Source organism: Drosophila miranda, chromosome 2 (genome assembly GCF_003369915.1).
Source record: "Drosophila miranda strain MSH22 chromosome 2, D.miranda_PacBio2.1, whole genome shotgun sequence".
Lineage (NCBI taxonomy): Eukaryota > Metazoa > Arthropoda > Insecta > Diptera > Drosophilidae > Drosophila > Drosophila miranda.
In genome coordinates, this window is record NC_046675.1 from 9,287,037 (window position 1) to 9,301,682 (window position 14,646).

Genomic DNA, 14,646 nt, shown 5'->3' on the forward strand with positions numbered 1-14,646 from the left:
TTTCGATTTGCGCACTTGAGGGCAAATCTTCGGATTTATGTGGCTTTATTTTTAGCTTCGATGCTGCAAAGTGCGTTTAGGGTTGGGTGGCACTTCAAATTCCTTGGCAATTGCCCCAGAAAGTTGCAGTCAAAGCTCTTGCCAACTGCCAGTAGCCAGCCATAAAAATGACAACAAAAGCAACAGCGAGAAACGAAGGTGAGTTGGAAAGTAGAGTGAAAAGTAAATCCGCACGTGCCAACCCAAATTACAGAGAACAGCACTTCAGCAGAGGATTGGGATTCGGATTCGAAGACCACAATGCAGATTCAAAGTAACATTTCCAAATTAAGCTGCGGCCTCATAATGTCCGGGAACTCATAAGGTTCTCGTGGAGACTCGGGACCGACTTCCATTACCAATAGATTTCAAGCTGAATGGTACAAGAATCCTCCACAAGTTCTGCTCTGTGAAAGGTGTGCAACAAATTAAGGCAAACAGACTTGCATTCGCAGAAAGTTTCGTTGCAAACTTTGCCTTCTTAGGAGCCGGATCCCGGATCACGGCTGCCCGCTCTGTTCTTTCGCACTGGCTCTGGCGCAGGCGACGTCGAATTTCCCTGGAACTGTTTTAATCACCCCGGCCACCCACCCATTTTCACCGGCAGCATCAATCCCATTCCCCCTGAAGCTCTCTGTATAGCTGAATAGCCGTAAATCGGCTTTGAGAGGAGGTGCACTGAGGGGGCTTGGCTTTGGGGCAGGAGCGAATAATGCTTGTACAGAGTAATGAAGGCGGGTCTTCATTGACCCACCGCCTGGGCAATGTTTCGATTACGCGCCTCAAGTGGCAATCAGGACTGCAGCTACAGGATTTGCTCGGCATTAATAACACTTAACCCTTGGCCAAAGTTGGACAAACTGGATTGGGTCGGCGTCGTCGTTGGCGTCGGCATCGGCATTTTCCGGCATTAATCTTCGCTTTGATGTTCCATCGAGTGCCGCAATTGGAATTAATTTCAATGTTTAGTTATCTTGAATTTTCGTTTATTTATTCAGTATTCATTATTATTATTAACACACTCAGTAGTTTCGACTTACATCTAATGTATTTCACTTTCGTAGTTGTGTTGTTCTTTTCATTTTTATTTTCTTTTTTTATTTGTTACTTATTTTTTTTTATATCTAACTTTTGCTTAAAAACAATCAGTTTGGTTTTGTTCAGAGTGACAGAGACAGAGAACGGGTGGTGGGGACTGGCGGCCCCGCCACCCTGTTTTCTTGTATATATATATATGTATATTTATATCAATTTATTTTATTACGCATACGCACTGTATATTTTTTCTAGTCTGCCATTTTGCTTTTATTCTTGTTGTATATTTGAAATAAGAATTCGAATTACATTGGAGTATTGTGTAAACTGTATGCCGTACTATTATTACAATTATTATTATTAGTTTTATAACGAGTATTATCTACGCTCTGCTATCCTCTCCTCTCCTCCGCTGTGCTCTGCTCTGCTCGGTTACCTTAGTTATTTAAAACATTTACAATGAATTCAGTTTTATAGTTGCAGGCTGTTGTTGTAGTTCTTTTTGTGGTTCGATGCTCTCGTAACGGGCTCTTTTGATGCTGCCATTCGACATGTATTCGGCATTTATTCATTATCCTTTGAACATCGCCCCCACATAGGGTTTTTCTATGTGTTTTCTCTGGTGCTGTCTTGATTATTCATTTCCGTTTCGATTCAGCCTGTTATGGTAATAGAATATTCATGAATTGGTATAAATAGCATCTGGAACTGGCCCACAGACACTCGTACAGAGATGAGCCAGAGATGAGCGGAAAAATGTCGGAGTAAGTCGGAATGGCTTGGACCTGGGGCCCAGAAATACACATTGGTAACATTTTAATTTGCTGGCCAGTAACAAGTTGTGGCATTAACGACTAATGGATTTTACTATCGCTATTCAGACATACATAGACTGTTTAAACGGCTGCTGGATTCGCAAACTCTTACACACGAGCACTGTCCATCGTTTGAGTATTGCCCCGAGGCAGAGAGGTGGCCCTGGCATTTACATTGATTATTACCAGTATTTCCAGCTCTGGGAGTCCTAATTACACTTTAAATACACAAGGCTTATTTGGCTAATTGCTTATCGACTAGTTGTTCATTAATTACAGTTAATATTCAACATTTAAATGCAGTTTGATTAATGTTTGCCCGTTCTCTATATACAATTGATGGTGCAACAGTTTCCGTTTCTGAATCCCTCTAGATGCATGGGTGGTATCTATGGTTGTCGTCTTGTCTATACTATTTACAAGTTTAATCTTTTGATTTTTGTTACAAATTTATAGCTTATTTATAGAGCAGCAGTATTTCGATTTCGGTTTTGATTCTGGGTTTCGTATGACACTTAAATGGCTGACAATTACAAAATGGTGGCTTATCCCTAGACCTATAGCCTATGCCCTCGAGCACGTCTTGCAGATACCAGTACGTAGTACGTTTTACCTTCTTGCGATAATGCATTTAAATTTAATGCTAAAAATTTACAGCTATGTTAAATGAAATGCCCGTGAATTATGAGGCCTTACCGCGGATCTGTAACAGTATCTCTGTGTGTGTGTGGGTGTGTGTGTGTGTGTCTATTGTGGCTGTTGTTCACTATGGCGGATATTTATTATTACTTTTTACAATTACTTCAGCGTGGGATCCAGGGTCGTAAATTCCAATTCGCCGCGCGGCAATATCAGATCCGGGTCTGCAATATACACTTTTGTAGGTTGGTATAAAACAAAATCAACAGCAATGGGGGAAGCATATGTATTTGAGAATGTGTGTGTGTGTGTGTGAATGTGGTTGGGAGAGACGTAAATTTATGCGAGTGAGAAATGGTCGAGTGTGTATGTTAGGAAAACAAAAGCAAAATGTTTATACCGATTAGTTTTTGGATTGTTTCGTTTTTGGGATGTTGATATTTCTTGCAAAATGACATCACAACACAGTTGCAAATTATTATTTGAGCAGCAAAAGAAAAGAGAGCCATTAGCACAATACGATTACGATTACATATCAAAAGCGTGACCATTTGTGCGCTGATAAGAAAACAAATAACAACTAATAAAAGCAGCAACATCGAACGACACACAAACAACAAGAGCGAGCACCAGGAACCAGCACCAACCGGAACAACAGAACAACATTTCAATATTAATATTCACTTTACTAGGAAACGTCCCTACCGATACCCATGCCCATACCCGTCCCCTGCCCCCTGTCCACCCACCGCGCTCGTAAACATAAAATAATTCAACAATTTCTTAATTTTTATGGCACATTTCATTGGAATTTATGCCGGAATTCATTTTATTGTGGTCCGACTACGAGGCACAAGTGAATCCTGAGCGCCAGCCCGCTTGTCGTTTACGATTTTGCAGTTTGTTATTTGGCGAGCGAGAGCACCCTGTCCTGTGATATTTTATTATTATCGCCTTTTATGTCACATTTGTGTGGCGTCTTTGAGTCATAAAGACGCACAAACTAAGGCAGCCCTACTATGCGTGTGTGTGGCCTGTGTGGGCCCCCGAGTGTATGTGGGTTGTGCCCTTCACGTTTACTTTCACGCCATGCCTGACAGCATTAAAAAATGTCAAAAGTCGCAAAAATGTTGCCAGCCTGGATGTCCCGGCCTCATCCAACAAAGTGGTAGAAACACAAAAACCAAGAACAGTAGCTTTTAATACACTTACCGATTGATCGATTCTATGGGAGACACTATGGTCAACAGAAACTACACAGAAAGCTGTGAAGATTGTCAGACTTTCATGACAACAAAGACTCATCCGAGTTAAAACTGATCAATAATATATGTACAAATGTACAATATACCTCTAGATGGTTCCAAGGTGCATCCTCCTGTGCATAGACCACATCATAGTACCTCCTCGCAGAGTATGGATATCTCTATGAAGACTGTGGTGCGAAGAGAGGAAGCGGAAGTGAGGCGACAAATGAATGAACGCCGTTTGACATTGCGTCTCCAGGAGGAAAAGTGGGAAGAATGTGGGTGAGAGTGTGGTGCGTATGGCCACATAAACAATGTTGCCCAAGCAAATTCTGTGGCATTTTTTGCGGGACTACGACGACACAGACATCAAAGTGCGAGTATAAAGCGTGTGTGCCGCCATTGAAGGGATGCTTTAAGGAGTCTTAAAGATAATGCTCGCACTCCCAGGCCAGAGAAAATGGTACCGTGTGCTCATTTCGAGTGGCTGCTGTCTCTCTCTGTGTGTGTCTGTGTGTGGCTGGGTCTTAACTTTGTCTAATTAGACGAGTGCCGCTGAAGTGCACGAGAAACCTACAACCTACACAACCCACTCACATTACTTACTACACAAATACTCGTACGTACAGGCACACACGATGGGGATGGCACAAGGACGAAGGCTATACAAATGTTGCTCAGACGCTGGGATGTCGACGTCGCGACTCTTGACTCGCACACAGACAAACAGAACAAACGGCAAGACAAACAACACCAACAATAAGACAAAAAAGATGCCGAGCAAAATGAATGGAGCAGCATGAAATGAAACAAATGTGCACAAAAAAAAAACAGCAAACGATGAAACAAAAAATCTCCCTCTATCTCTCACGCAGAGACCCAGACACACACATACATACACTCGTACACTCTGCGTGGCAGGGACGACTGTGGGGCATAAAAAGTCAAACGAATTTGACTGAGCCAAGGGGTGGGCCGGGGGTCCCAGCAGCACCTGAATCGTGCGAGCAGAGGATGAGGGCAAGAGGGACTAGCATATGCAATTAAAAATGTTGGCTAATGACAGCCACTGCCAAGATGGAAGGATGGCAGTATATGGCAGTCGTTCCAGTAGCTTACTTGCCTGCCCCGCCCCGCCGCGAGTTACAGCGGCGAAAGTTGGTATGTATGCTGCTCTTTATTTCAATTTCACTTTGCAGCATGGTGAAGAAGCATTTGAAAGAGAAAAATACAAATATATGCATTTAAATATAGCATAATACTTGAAGATGTTTTGTATGTGGGTGCTGGAGAATGCAGAAATGCAACTCAAGCTCTTATTTCAGCTTCAAGTGACAGGACACGGGACACAGGACACAGGAGATGTTGACAGCGACAGGGACAGCGTTCTGGGGCAGTGTAATCCCCATCGAGAAGTGCCCCTAAACTGTGTGTTCCTTTAGTTTTCGTCTTGGTGTAACAGCTACTCGTTCTACAGCGTTCACTTCAGCCTGACTTGGGCACTTGTTAGGGTCTTGTAAGCCAGTTGACTTGGTTTATGTGCTGCTGGGTGGAGAGAGAGGGGACGAAGACCGCTCTAAGGGCACTACGAATATGCATACACCCTGCTACACCGCCTGACAGCCAAATGTATGAGTGTGTGTGTGTTGACTCGTGTCGTGTCAGACCCCCGCATGCCCCGAGCACACACATAAATTAAGGAGGCTGTCAGGCAGGCGGAAGCGGAGGAAAAAAGAAGACAAACGGGGGGAAAAAGTAATGAAAATATAAAATTAAATCGCTGACAAAATCAAATTTAGCTAATTTGTGACATTTGAACCCCACGCAGGACTGCAGGGCAGCAGGGCTGCGGGGCTGCTGGGCTAGGCTGAATGCGAGGTGGGGCCCCATGTTGTGTTAGCAATAATATCACGTATACGACACATATGCCCATTAAATAATATTTGCATTTGCCAGCATGTCGACATGTCTCTCTCCCTCTCTCTCGGTTCCTATTTGCGAGTGCCAGTGCGAGTGTGTGTGTGCCTTTGTGCTTATTTTTGTGTTTTAATTTAGTGCTTTCGAAATAATTAAAATTTATGCAATTCAAAGTTAAAACAAAGTCTGCATGAGCTCGCACAGCAAGCAGAGGGGCACAGGGGCACAGAGAGTGGGAACGGTAGAATATTTGCTAAATTTGTTGCTGTCTGAGGCACAAACAAACACAGAGGCAAAGAGAGAGAGAGAGAGTCGTGTACATATGTTTGTTTACCCCGGCGTGTCCTGCGCTTCAAAAATTTATGCAAAACGTCCAAAAGGCTTGCCACTGCAGGAGGATGGGGGAAAGTGAGGATAGAGGCAGACAGAATAGAGAGAAATAAACACAAATGTCAACGAAAAACAAAGACTGCACAAACAGCCCCATGCCCCATGGCTCGTCACTGTCATCGTCTTGCCCCTCTGTTTGGAGCTGGGATCTTCAGCATTTATCCTTTTTAAACAAAATATTTGGCTGCTGCATCCTCTGATGCTATTGTTCGTATTTCCCCCACACCTCCTGCATTAGAGGCCAAGTCTTATTTTTGGCCAAAAAATGGCTGTCAAAAAACTCATAAACTTCAATTAGCTTTTATTTTATATCTCGGTATACCTTCATCTGACTAGTGTTCTGGTTTGCAGCTTTCAAAGGGCGCTCCATCAGTAATCATTGCTAAATTTAGCAAATGAATGAAAATTCTCTGGAATTTTTCTTTCATTTGCATTGCAGATAAACCATGAGAAGGAATCTGGCAGAATAGTTTCGGATGCACAAAGGTAATAAAGGAAATTGGATGAGCGACATGTGGATGCATGAATGTTGCAGCAGCAGCAAGCGGCAAGCAGCATTGCAACAAGGAATATAAGCTGGGATTCTAAATGGACGACAAATTAAAATGTGAAATGAAGCAAAAATGAAGCTATGCCATGGTCTCGGAATGGTTCATTAAATATATTTTAGGGACTCAGCTCCAGCTCTTGTCGACAGCCAATGCCCCAAGCGGACAGCAGCATGGCTTAGACATGGCAGCCCATCTGTGTTCGGGCCTGAAGTTGCAGCTGCAACTGCAGTTGTTTCTGGTTCGGGCTATGTTTCTGTTTCTGTTCCTGTTCCTGGGCCTGGTTCTGTTTCTGTTTCTGGGCAAGTTTCTGCTTAAGTGGGGGCTGTTGCCTTTCAGCCTGCTGCACAGATTTAGTTACATAAAATTTACTTTGCATACATTTGGGCGGCCAGGCAGCAGCAGCAGCAGCAGCAGCTGTGGCAATTGGCTGAGGCTGGGCCTGGGTCTGGGGCACGGCCACGACCACGTTCGAGATGGTGGTGGAGACGCCGGGCGAGGCCAGGCGGTAGCCGCTATTGCCCGGCTGGCTGGACGTTACAAGCAAAGGTAGGAGCACATCGCCTGGGTGGATAACAGGATAACAGGAACACAGTGAGTCTCGTTAGTCGCATCGTAGCAGCTACTACAGGGAGTAACTTTGCTGCCCAACGCTGTACGTATATGTTTTTTGGGGGGACTACATTGGTTTAAGTACTGGGCTAGGTATTTACAACTTCAAGTTGAGGATTAGGACAGCTTGTGAGTTGAAAGGGTTTCGTTACCTATGGGGTGGTGGAGCAACAGAGCAATATATCTATAAAGATACTCAGATAGAGAAAGGCATACATACATTCTAGAGTGGGAGAAGGAGTGTGACAAGAAGAGAGAGAGACAGAGAGAGAGAGAGAGAGATAGAGATCTATATGCTACGAGGAGGCATTACAGGGGACGCTGTGTCGTCTAGTGGGTGGAGAGGAGAGCATACTCGTACTTCAGGTGCCGTTGCTAATGCGAAATAACTTTCCAAATACTTGAACTAATCGCTTCCAATTGCTGTGTGACTCGTATCCAATTCCAATTCAATTCAACTCAAATTAAATGAAACTAAATGAAATACTGTACTTTGATCAGCGCTAATTAGAAAATTGTGTGTCAAATGCTACTTTTGCGGATGCTAAATAAAGGGCAACTGGTTTTTCAATTCATTTTACATGTGTGTCTGTTGCCGGCTGGCAACTAGCAACCCACTCGATATTTGACCGCATCATTAGCGCCAGCTCAAGCCAAAAAAATCAGTTCGTATATATGTAACTGATAGATACGTAGATCCCCTTCAAAATCATTTGGGAAAATGTGCAAATCCGTCAAAATGGAGCCACTCTCATGCAAAAATACTTGACGCGAAATTAGTTCCTGTACATAAAACCAGAATCATGAAACCAAATAAATAATAATTATATCAGACTAACCGACGGGCAAACTGTCTGTCAGATGAAACAAAACAAAAGTATGTGTGTATTTCTGCATTCCAATTGCATTCACTTTTCGCATTTATTCATTTTCATTTTGTTTCGTTTCGTTTGGCTGCATTCCGAATAGGAGATGTTAAGTTAATCTACATATTGGCTACAAAACAACAAAAAGAATCAAAGATTGTCTATGTGGTATTTCTGTGTGAGAGTGTGTATGGTGTATATACAGGCAATATGTGTGTGTGTGTGTGTGTGCAGGAGAACTATGTATGTATGTATGTACAGATGGTAGCAAATTCAATTGGGCAAATCAATCAACTAAAACTACGAATACAAATTAATATTGAGTGCATACTGCACTGCAAACTGAAAACTCGTTGAGCAAACCAAGTGGGATGCATTATCAGACATATGCATACAAAATAGATGTATAGATAGGTGGATGGATAGATAAATTGATGGCTACTTGACTACAGCTACAAGTACAAGTAAAAGTACAACTTAAGCTACCAGCTACAGCTAGAACTACAGCTTGTTGAGTATAGATTTTGGAATAGTACCGTTTAGACTGGGCTGCGCGTACTGGATGAAGCTCTCCGAGATGTAGTGATGTGGCCCAGCCACGCCCACAATGGCACCGCCACTCGAGCCGACTCCTGGCATCAGCCCGCCCCCGCCCCCGCCACCACCGCCGCCGCAGAGGTGCGAGGTAACGGGCGTTACGCGCGCTCGGATCTCAGCCGCTCGACCGCCGCCTTCCTCCAGCTCATTCAGCTCGTCCTCCTCAATGTACATGCTGGGCACATCGTTCCGAGCAGGCCTACAGAAATGGAGAGAGGGTAGAAAAAAACAGAAATTTATTCAAATCTATTAAAAGTTTGCACGCCCTTGCCCGGAGCGTCGGTTCTGGCAAGTTGGTAATAGTTCCCAAGGCAGAGCCCCCGCTTTAATGTCGCATGAAAAACAGCTTGGCAAACTTTGGTAAAAAAAAAACTAAACCAGAAACCCAAAAATTCAATATCAACAGCAACATTCAAAGCCGACAGTCACCTGGGGAGCAACTGCAGCAGAAACTTTCCCAACGATGGGGGGAACGGGGGAATGGGAGTGGAAAATGGTGGAAATGAAAACATAATTTATTTAGTGGCCGTGGCATACTGCATATGCGGATTATTTGCAATTCTTTGAAGCGGAATTTAATGAATTTATGCCACCAGCAATCTACCACACTGCAATAATAAATATTGCCAAAATAATTCCATTTCTCGCTGGGACTTTCTAATTTCAATCAGCCCGCTCGATGGTACGTAGTAAATTAGATATAAGCCCCCAATTGCCACTGGGAACGCTAATTACAGGGGGCACACTCTCTTATCAGTCGGGACTTTCGGGGCAAAGATACACATGCACACACACACACACACACACACACATACGCACGCGTCAAATATTTGCACAAATACTTTTGCCGCAAAAGGCAAATCATTAAAATTTATGCACAGACGCACATGGGAATCGTCGGCAGGGACCAGGCAATGGAGGAGGGGGAGAGAGAGAGAGGCAGCCATGGCTAACCTGCAAGCAGGTGATGCTGAAATATTATTCAGGCAAAGACCGGAATCGGTAAAGGGGTGGAGAGGAGGAGGAGGAGGAAGGGCGTCTGACAGTTGGGATGACCATTTAATGACCCGCATGCGGCTGTCGCGCTTTGATGTGCATGTGACTGGCGGCGGGTTGATTATTTTCAGAAACTATAATTAATATTTCGCTGGTTTGTTTCGCTTTGAAGTGGTCGTTCGGTCGCCTGAATTCATTATTGAGCAATCAGCAGACGCAGCAGCAAAATTCAAGAAAAAAAGTCATCGCAACTGGAGCAGCGCCTGTGTCTGTGCCTGTGTCTGTGCCTGTGTCTGTGTATGTGTCTGTGTATGGGTCCGGATCCGGACCATGCCATCATCCGGGCAATCATCAACCTGCACCATCGATACAATAGAGGTCTGAGGCATGCTGGCTATATTGCATGTTTATCTTTCATTAGCCGGGCAGACAGTTGACAGAGTTCGAAGCCACCCGGAACCCATCCATGCCACATCATGGCACTGCTCTACACCGCACGGCCACAGCTACAGCTAAGCAGCTGCTTAATTACCCACCCACAATGGGAGACGACCGACGACCCTTCCGCGCTGATTTCCTATCTTAAATGGAAAGTTTCACTTGTGCGGCTGCCTTTGCTTCCGGTGCTCGTTCTCTTCGTTCGGGTTGGCTTTGGCCTTTTCTAGGATCTGTTCTGTTTGGCTCTGTCCTCTGGTGAGTCGTGGGCGTCAGGTGCAGGTTTAATTAATTTAATTACAGACTAAGCATAATTTACTGGGCAGGTGCGTGCCCTTTGTTGGCACCCACCCATTGCCACGCTAATCGATTGACCCCTCAAACTGTTTAGGCGATCGTCTTTAATGAACCTGACATTAGCCGGACCTGATTCGCTCGTCCTTTGATGTGGCCCCGAGTTTAAAGAAGGAGAGGCCTGCTGGAAATTGATTGAGAGCCTCCATTTCTCCTTTCTGCCCGGTGCGGTCCGGCCGTCATTTAATTACATTACATTCTCAGTAATAAGCATAACCGTGGAATTCTCGGGAAGAAGGAGCGAACTGCTGTCAGTCACGTGCTCCACATAAATAATTTCGTAATTATTTCTGCACACACACACAGACGGAGAGAGATACTAGCGGATGCCAGAAGCAAACAATTTCATTATTAGTTTTTCTACGGGCTAGATAGAAACCAAAAGGACAGATGCTGGAAGCAAGGAATCGGAAAGAAGAACCAGGACTCACCGCATGCTTTTGCGCACCTCCTGGGGCTCAGGTGGCCGCGGCCTGTGCCGGCAGACGACGACGATGCCGGCCACGATAATTGACGTCACAATGACGGCGCCTATCACAACGGTGGCGGCGAGTATCAGGAGCGTGGACTGCTTCTCCGGCCCGTTGCCTATGCTGGCGCCAGTGCCCACTCCGGCGGCACTGCTGCTGCCCCCCGGGCCGGTGCCTCCATGATGCGTGGTTTCTGCGGGCGTGGGGTCGTCGGGCAGCGATTCATCTGGGGAAAGAGATGGAATAGAGGAGATTAAATCGTACGTAGATTGTGTGCCATAGGTGGGAAGCTTCAGATAGTTTTTGGGACGACTCTCAATGATTTGTTATTTGCTTGAAATTATTTGGATGCTGATTTGTGTTTGCCTCTCCACTCGTCGTTTATTTATTTATTTGTTCTGTCGCTACGTTTTCCGTTGCTTAACTGATTGCTTTGACTGTATGCCACGCCCTGCTTGTTTATTTGCGCCCTCGCCCCACGTCCCATGCCCCATGGCCTTCAGCTTGCTTCAGTGGGAAATTTTGTTGAAAATTGAGACTACGAAAACTACGAAGAGAATAAGGAATAAGGAATTATGGAAATCAAGAGAACTCGAAGCTGAACCCTTGGCCGCTTATTACTGACGATTAGAGCTGATGCCACTTGCCACGAAAATCTGCGGCAATTATTTTACGAGCCACATGTGAGGCGGGGGAGTAGCCATTGTTTATATTTATTGGATTTCCAGCAGGCGGAAATTGCAACATAATGTGTGTGCGAGTGAGCCGGAGGCCATTGCTCCCTCTCAGAGGGAGGCGAACTGATTGTAAGATGATCCCCGGGAAAGATTTATGCCAGACATTCGTTAATGCCAGGCTCTGGTGTGCTCTTTCCTTGGCAGAGCAACATTTCCGCTCCATTTGCGGGCCGTCAAAGCAACGGCTCCGGAATTGAAACATTGCCAACATCATGCAGCCAGGCCCTGGCAGACCTGGCACGGACCATCCTTTTGGCTTTTGAAGTGAGCGTTTGAGTGGAAATTGCCTACACCTGCGGCTCAATTTAATTTTTGTTCTTGCCTCTTGTTATTGCCTGGCCTTTGCCCTGCCACTGGCCCCCCGGATCTGCCATGGTTCACGGCATCTTCGTCATCATCTCTGCCTGTTTTTTAATCAGTTTGCTCTGCTCAAGTCCCAGTCTCAGGCTCATCCTCGGCTTTGGTTTACCTTTTTGTACTTCCATTATACAGGCAGAGCAGAGCATTTGCTTATTTATTTGTTGGATCTTTTCCGCTCTTCTTTGATGGCCGATGCTGAGATGCTTTCCCAGCTGAAGTGGCCACTTTGCTTGATACTTTTCACTTTTTCTTTGCCCTGGCTCGCCGCGAGGAGCAGCGTAATAAATTCTCCTGATGAGTTCTGCGTAAACTGATTTAAATCAGCGTCAGCTGATTTGCCTCCATCTTATTTATTTGCAAAATCTTGTTAGGTAGGTAGCTACTGCTCGTCCGACCTTGCTTGAATTTATCGCCACACATATGTGGCAGGGGTGATGGGGGGATCGGAATGGATCCCCAGGCACCATGTTTCCACCTAAATAAAAACGCCTGCGTGGGCTATGACTAGGAATAGGCATAGGAACAGGCACTGGGCCAAAGCCAGCTGTTAAAATTCCGCATAAATTAGGACAGCCTCCTCCCGACAGAGGCGCCATCCATAGAGTCCATAGTCTCCGGCGCTTGCTCTATGTAATCACAGCCACTGCTCAGAGGCTGAATTTACGAGCCGCCATTGTGTTGTTCAGCCGTGGACAAACAAAGGGAGAGAGGACTCCGCCGAGAGCATTAACATACGGGACTAACTGTATTTGGGGGCCGATTCTCGGCAGCTGTTTTCTGTAACTAAGTTTCGGCATTGAATCGAATCTCGGATTGGATTGGTCAGCGCACGAAAACGCATTTAATCGAACATTTGCGTATCAAACGCAATTAGCGCCATTAAATCGGGCCAATATGAGTGATTTATGGTTAACGGGTGGTACGGGGCGGCGCACAAACGAAAATGAAAATGGCCAAAAATGGACCAAAAACCTGGTTCAGCTCGGTTTGGTTTGGTTCGGTTCCTCTTGCAGCAGACAGGCAGTAGCAAATGGCAGTGGAAATGGTAATGGAAATGCAGATAAAAATAAAAATCAACATGAAAATAATGACAGCATTGTTGGTTGGCATTCGTAGTGGTGTACGCACACTTGTGCGGGAGACTGTAGGAAAGTATGTAAGTAAAAGAGAGTGAGAAAGAGACGGCAAATGCGGATGGAGAATGTTAAAGGAACAATAAAAGAAAAGTGTCTACGGTGGCCGTTAAGCAAAACGAAAATTGAAGCAATTCCGCTTACGCTTTTTCGCTCTCACTCACACACACACACACACAGTGCCACACATGTGCCACTCACCCAGAAACACACACATACACAGAGAGAGAGAGAGAGAGTCGAGTCACATTATGTCGTTAGGCTGGGGCAAAATGAAGAGGCTGTTGCGGCACGCCCCTGCGTATACGTAATATGCGTGTGCCCCACTCAACGAATTGATGGAAAATGCTGAAATGCTTTACGCTCCACTGCATAACTCAGTCAGTGGATTAGAAAAGGGCGGCCCATCCTTTAGGCTAACCCCCCTGCCTGCCTGGCTGGCTGGCTGGCTGGTTGTCTGGTTGTCTGGCTGTCTGTCAGCGAGGATGGCAGAAGGACTTCTGGCATCCAGGAGATGCTCCTCCAGGTTTGCGCTCTGTGTGTGTCAGTGTGTTTGTGTGTGTCTGGGTAGCCATGTGCGAAGTTTTCGCGGCGGCTGATTGAAGACGATTTCCCCGAACTTGCGTTGATTTGAAAATGCAGTCAAGCGTTGAATTAGACAGTTCCGTCCCCAGCTGGTTGGGACACAAGCTCCGATTCAAAGACTCAGGGATCTGGCGCCCCTTCTCAGGCTATTTTATTGGCCGGGCCAAGCCCCAGAAAAGAAAGTGACCCACAAACTTGTAACCGGGTGCACATTTCTTTCACTCTTTATGTGATTAGTAGTACGAGTGGCTGGCAGCTCTCTCTTTTTTCTGCTTAGTTTTCTCAACGGGTTTTGGTTCTTGTTTTTTTCGGGGGATACTCACCATATGGTCCCAGTTGTGCGGCCACGCGTACGCGCTCAATCACCACCGGCGGTTCGCTTCGTCCTTTGGCGTTGACGGCGTAAACTAAAAATTGATATTCACGTCCCGGCTCTAAATTATTCAAACGAAACTGTGGACTGTTCTCCTGCATGCGCATGATGGGTGCAGATGTCGCCTGAAATGAGATACAGATACACATACAGATACAGATACATTTGTACACGTCTACTTGGGATGCGAATGACAACGGGCGCATATATAATTTACCCGCCATATGGAGGAGCTCCTATGTGAAGACTCTGCCAAGTATGTCTTGTATTTTTAACTTTTTGGGGGGCCCAAAACAGAAACCCAGCGCATAAATAATTATTCATGCCTAAAAAATATCAAATCAGCCACACAGCAAAAAGCACAACTGTACCGGTAGAGGAGGATACGCTGACCGAAACAGGACCAGACACAGGAGTAGAGTCCGAGTCCGAGTCGGAGGGACAGTGTCTGAAATTTTAAACTGAATATCCGTTTGCCGTAATGGGACACAATCGAGT

At 45.4% G+C, this 14,646-nt stretch overlaps 1 protein-coding gene across 5 annotated transcripts in view; it reads right to left on the bottom strand.

Moving 5' to 3' along the window:
* Positions 1 to 1,017: 1,017 nt before the first annotated feature.
* Positions 1,018 to 14,646, bottom strand: part of LOC108157009 — a 64,406-nt gene continuing 50,777 nt past the window's right edge. For 2 of the 5 annotated variants that reach the window (XM_033389302.1, XM_033389301.1), the window contains 4 exons: positions 14,099 to 14,273; positions 10,922 to 11,186; positions 8,645 to 8,904; positions 2,684 to 7,194 (listed from right to left, as the gene is read on the bottom strand). In XM_033389302.1, the coding sequence (XP_033245193.1) occupies positions 6,809 to 7,194; positions 8,645 to 8,904; positions 10,922 to 11,186; positions 14,099 to 14,273 (1,086 nt within the window). In that variant the 3' untranslated portion in view covers positions 2,684 to 6,808. Of the gene's footprint in view, positions 7,195 to 8,644; positions 8,905 to 10,921; positions 11,187 to 14,098; positions 14,274 to 14,646 lie in introns of all 5 variants that reach the window. The other 3 variants (XM_017288811.2, XM_017288810.2, XM_033389303.1) reach the window with 3 other exon arrangements.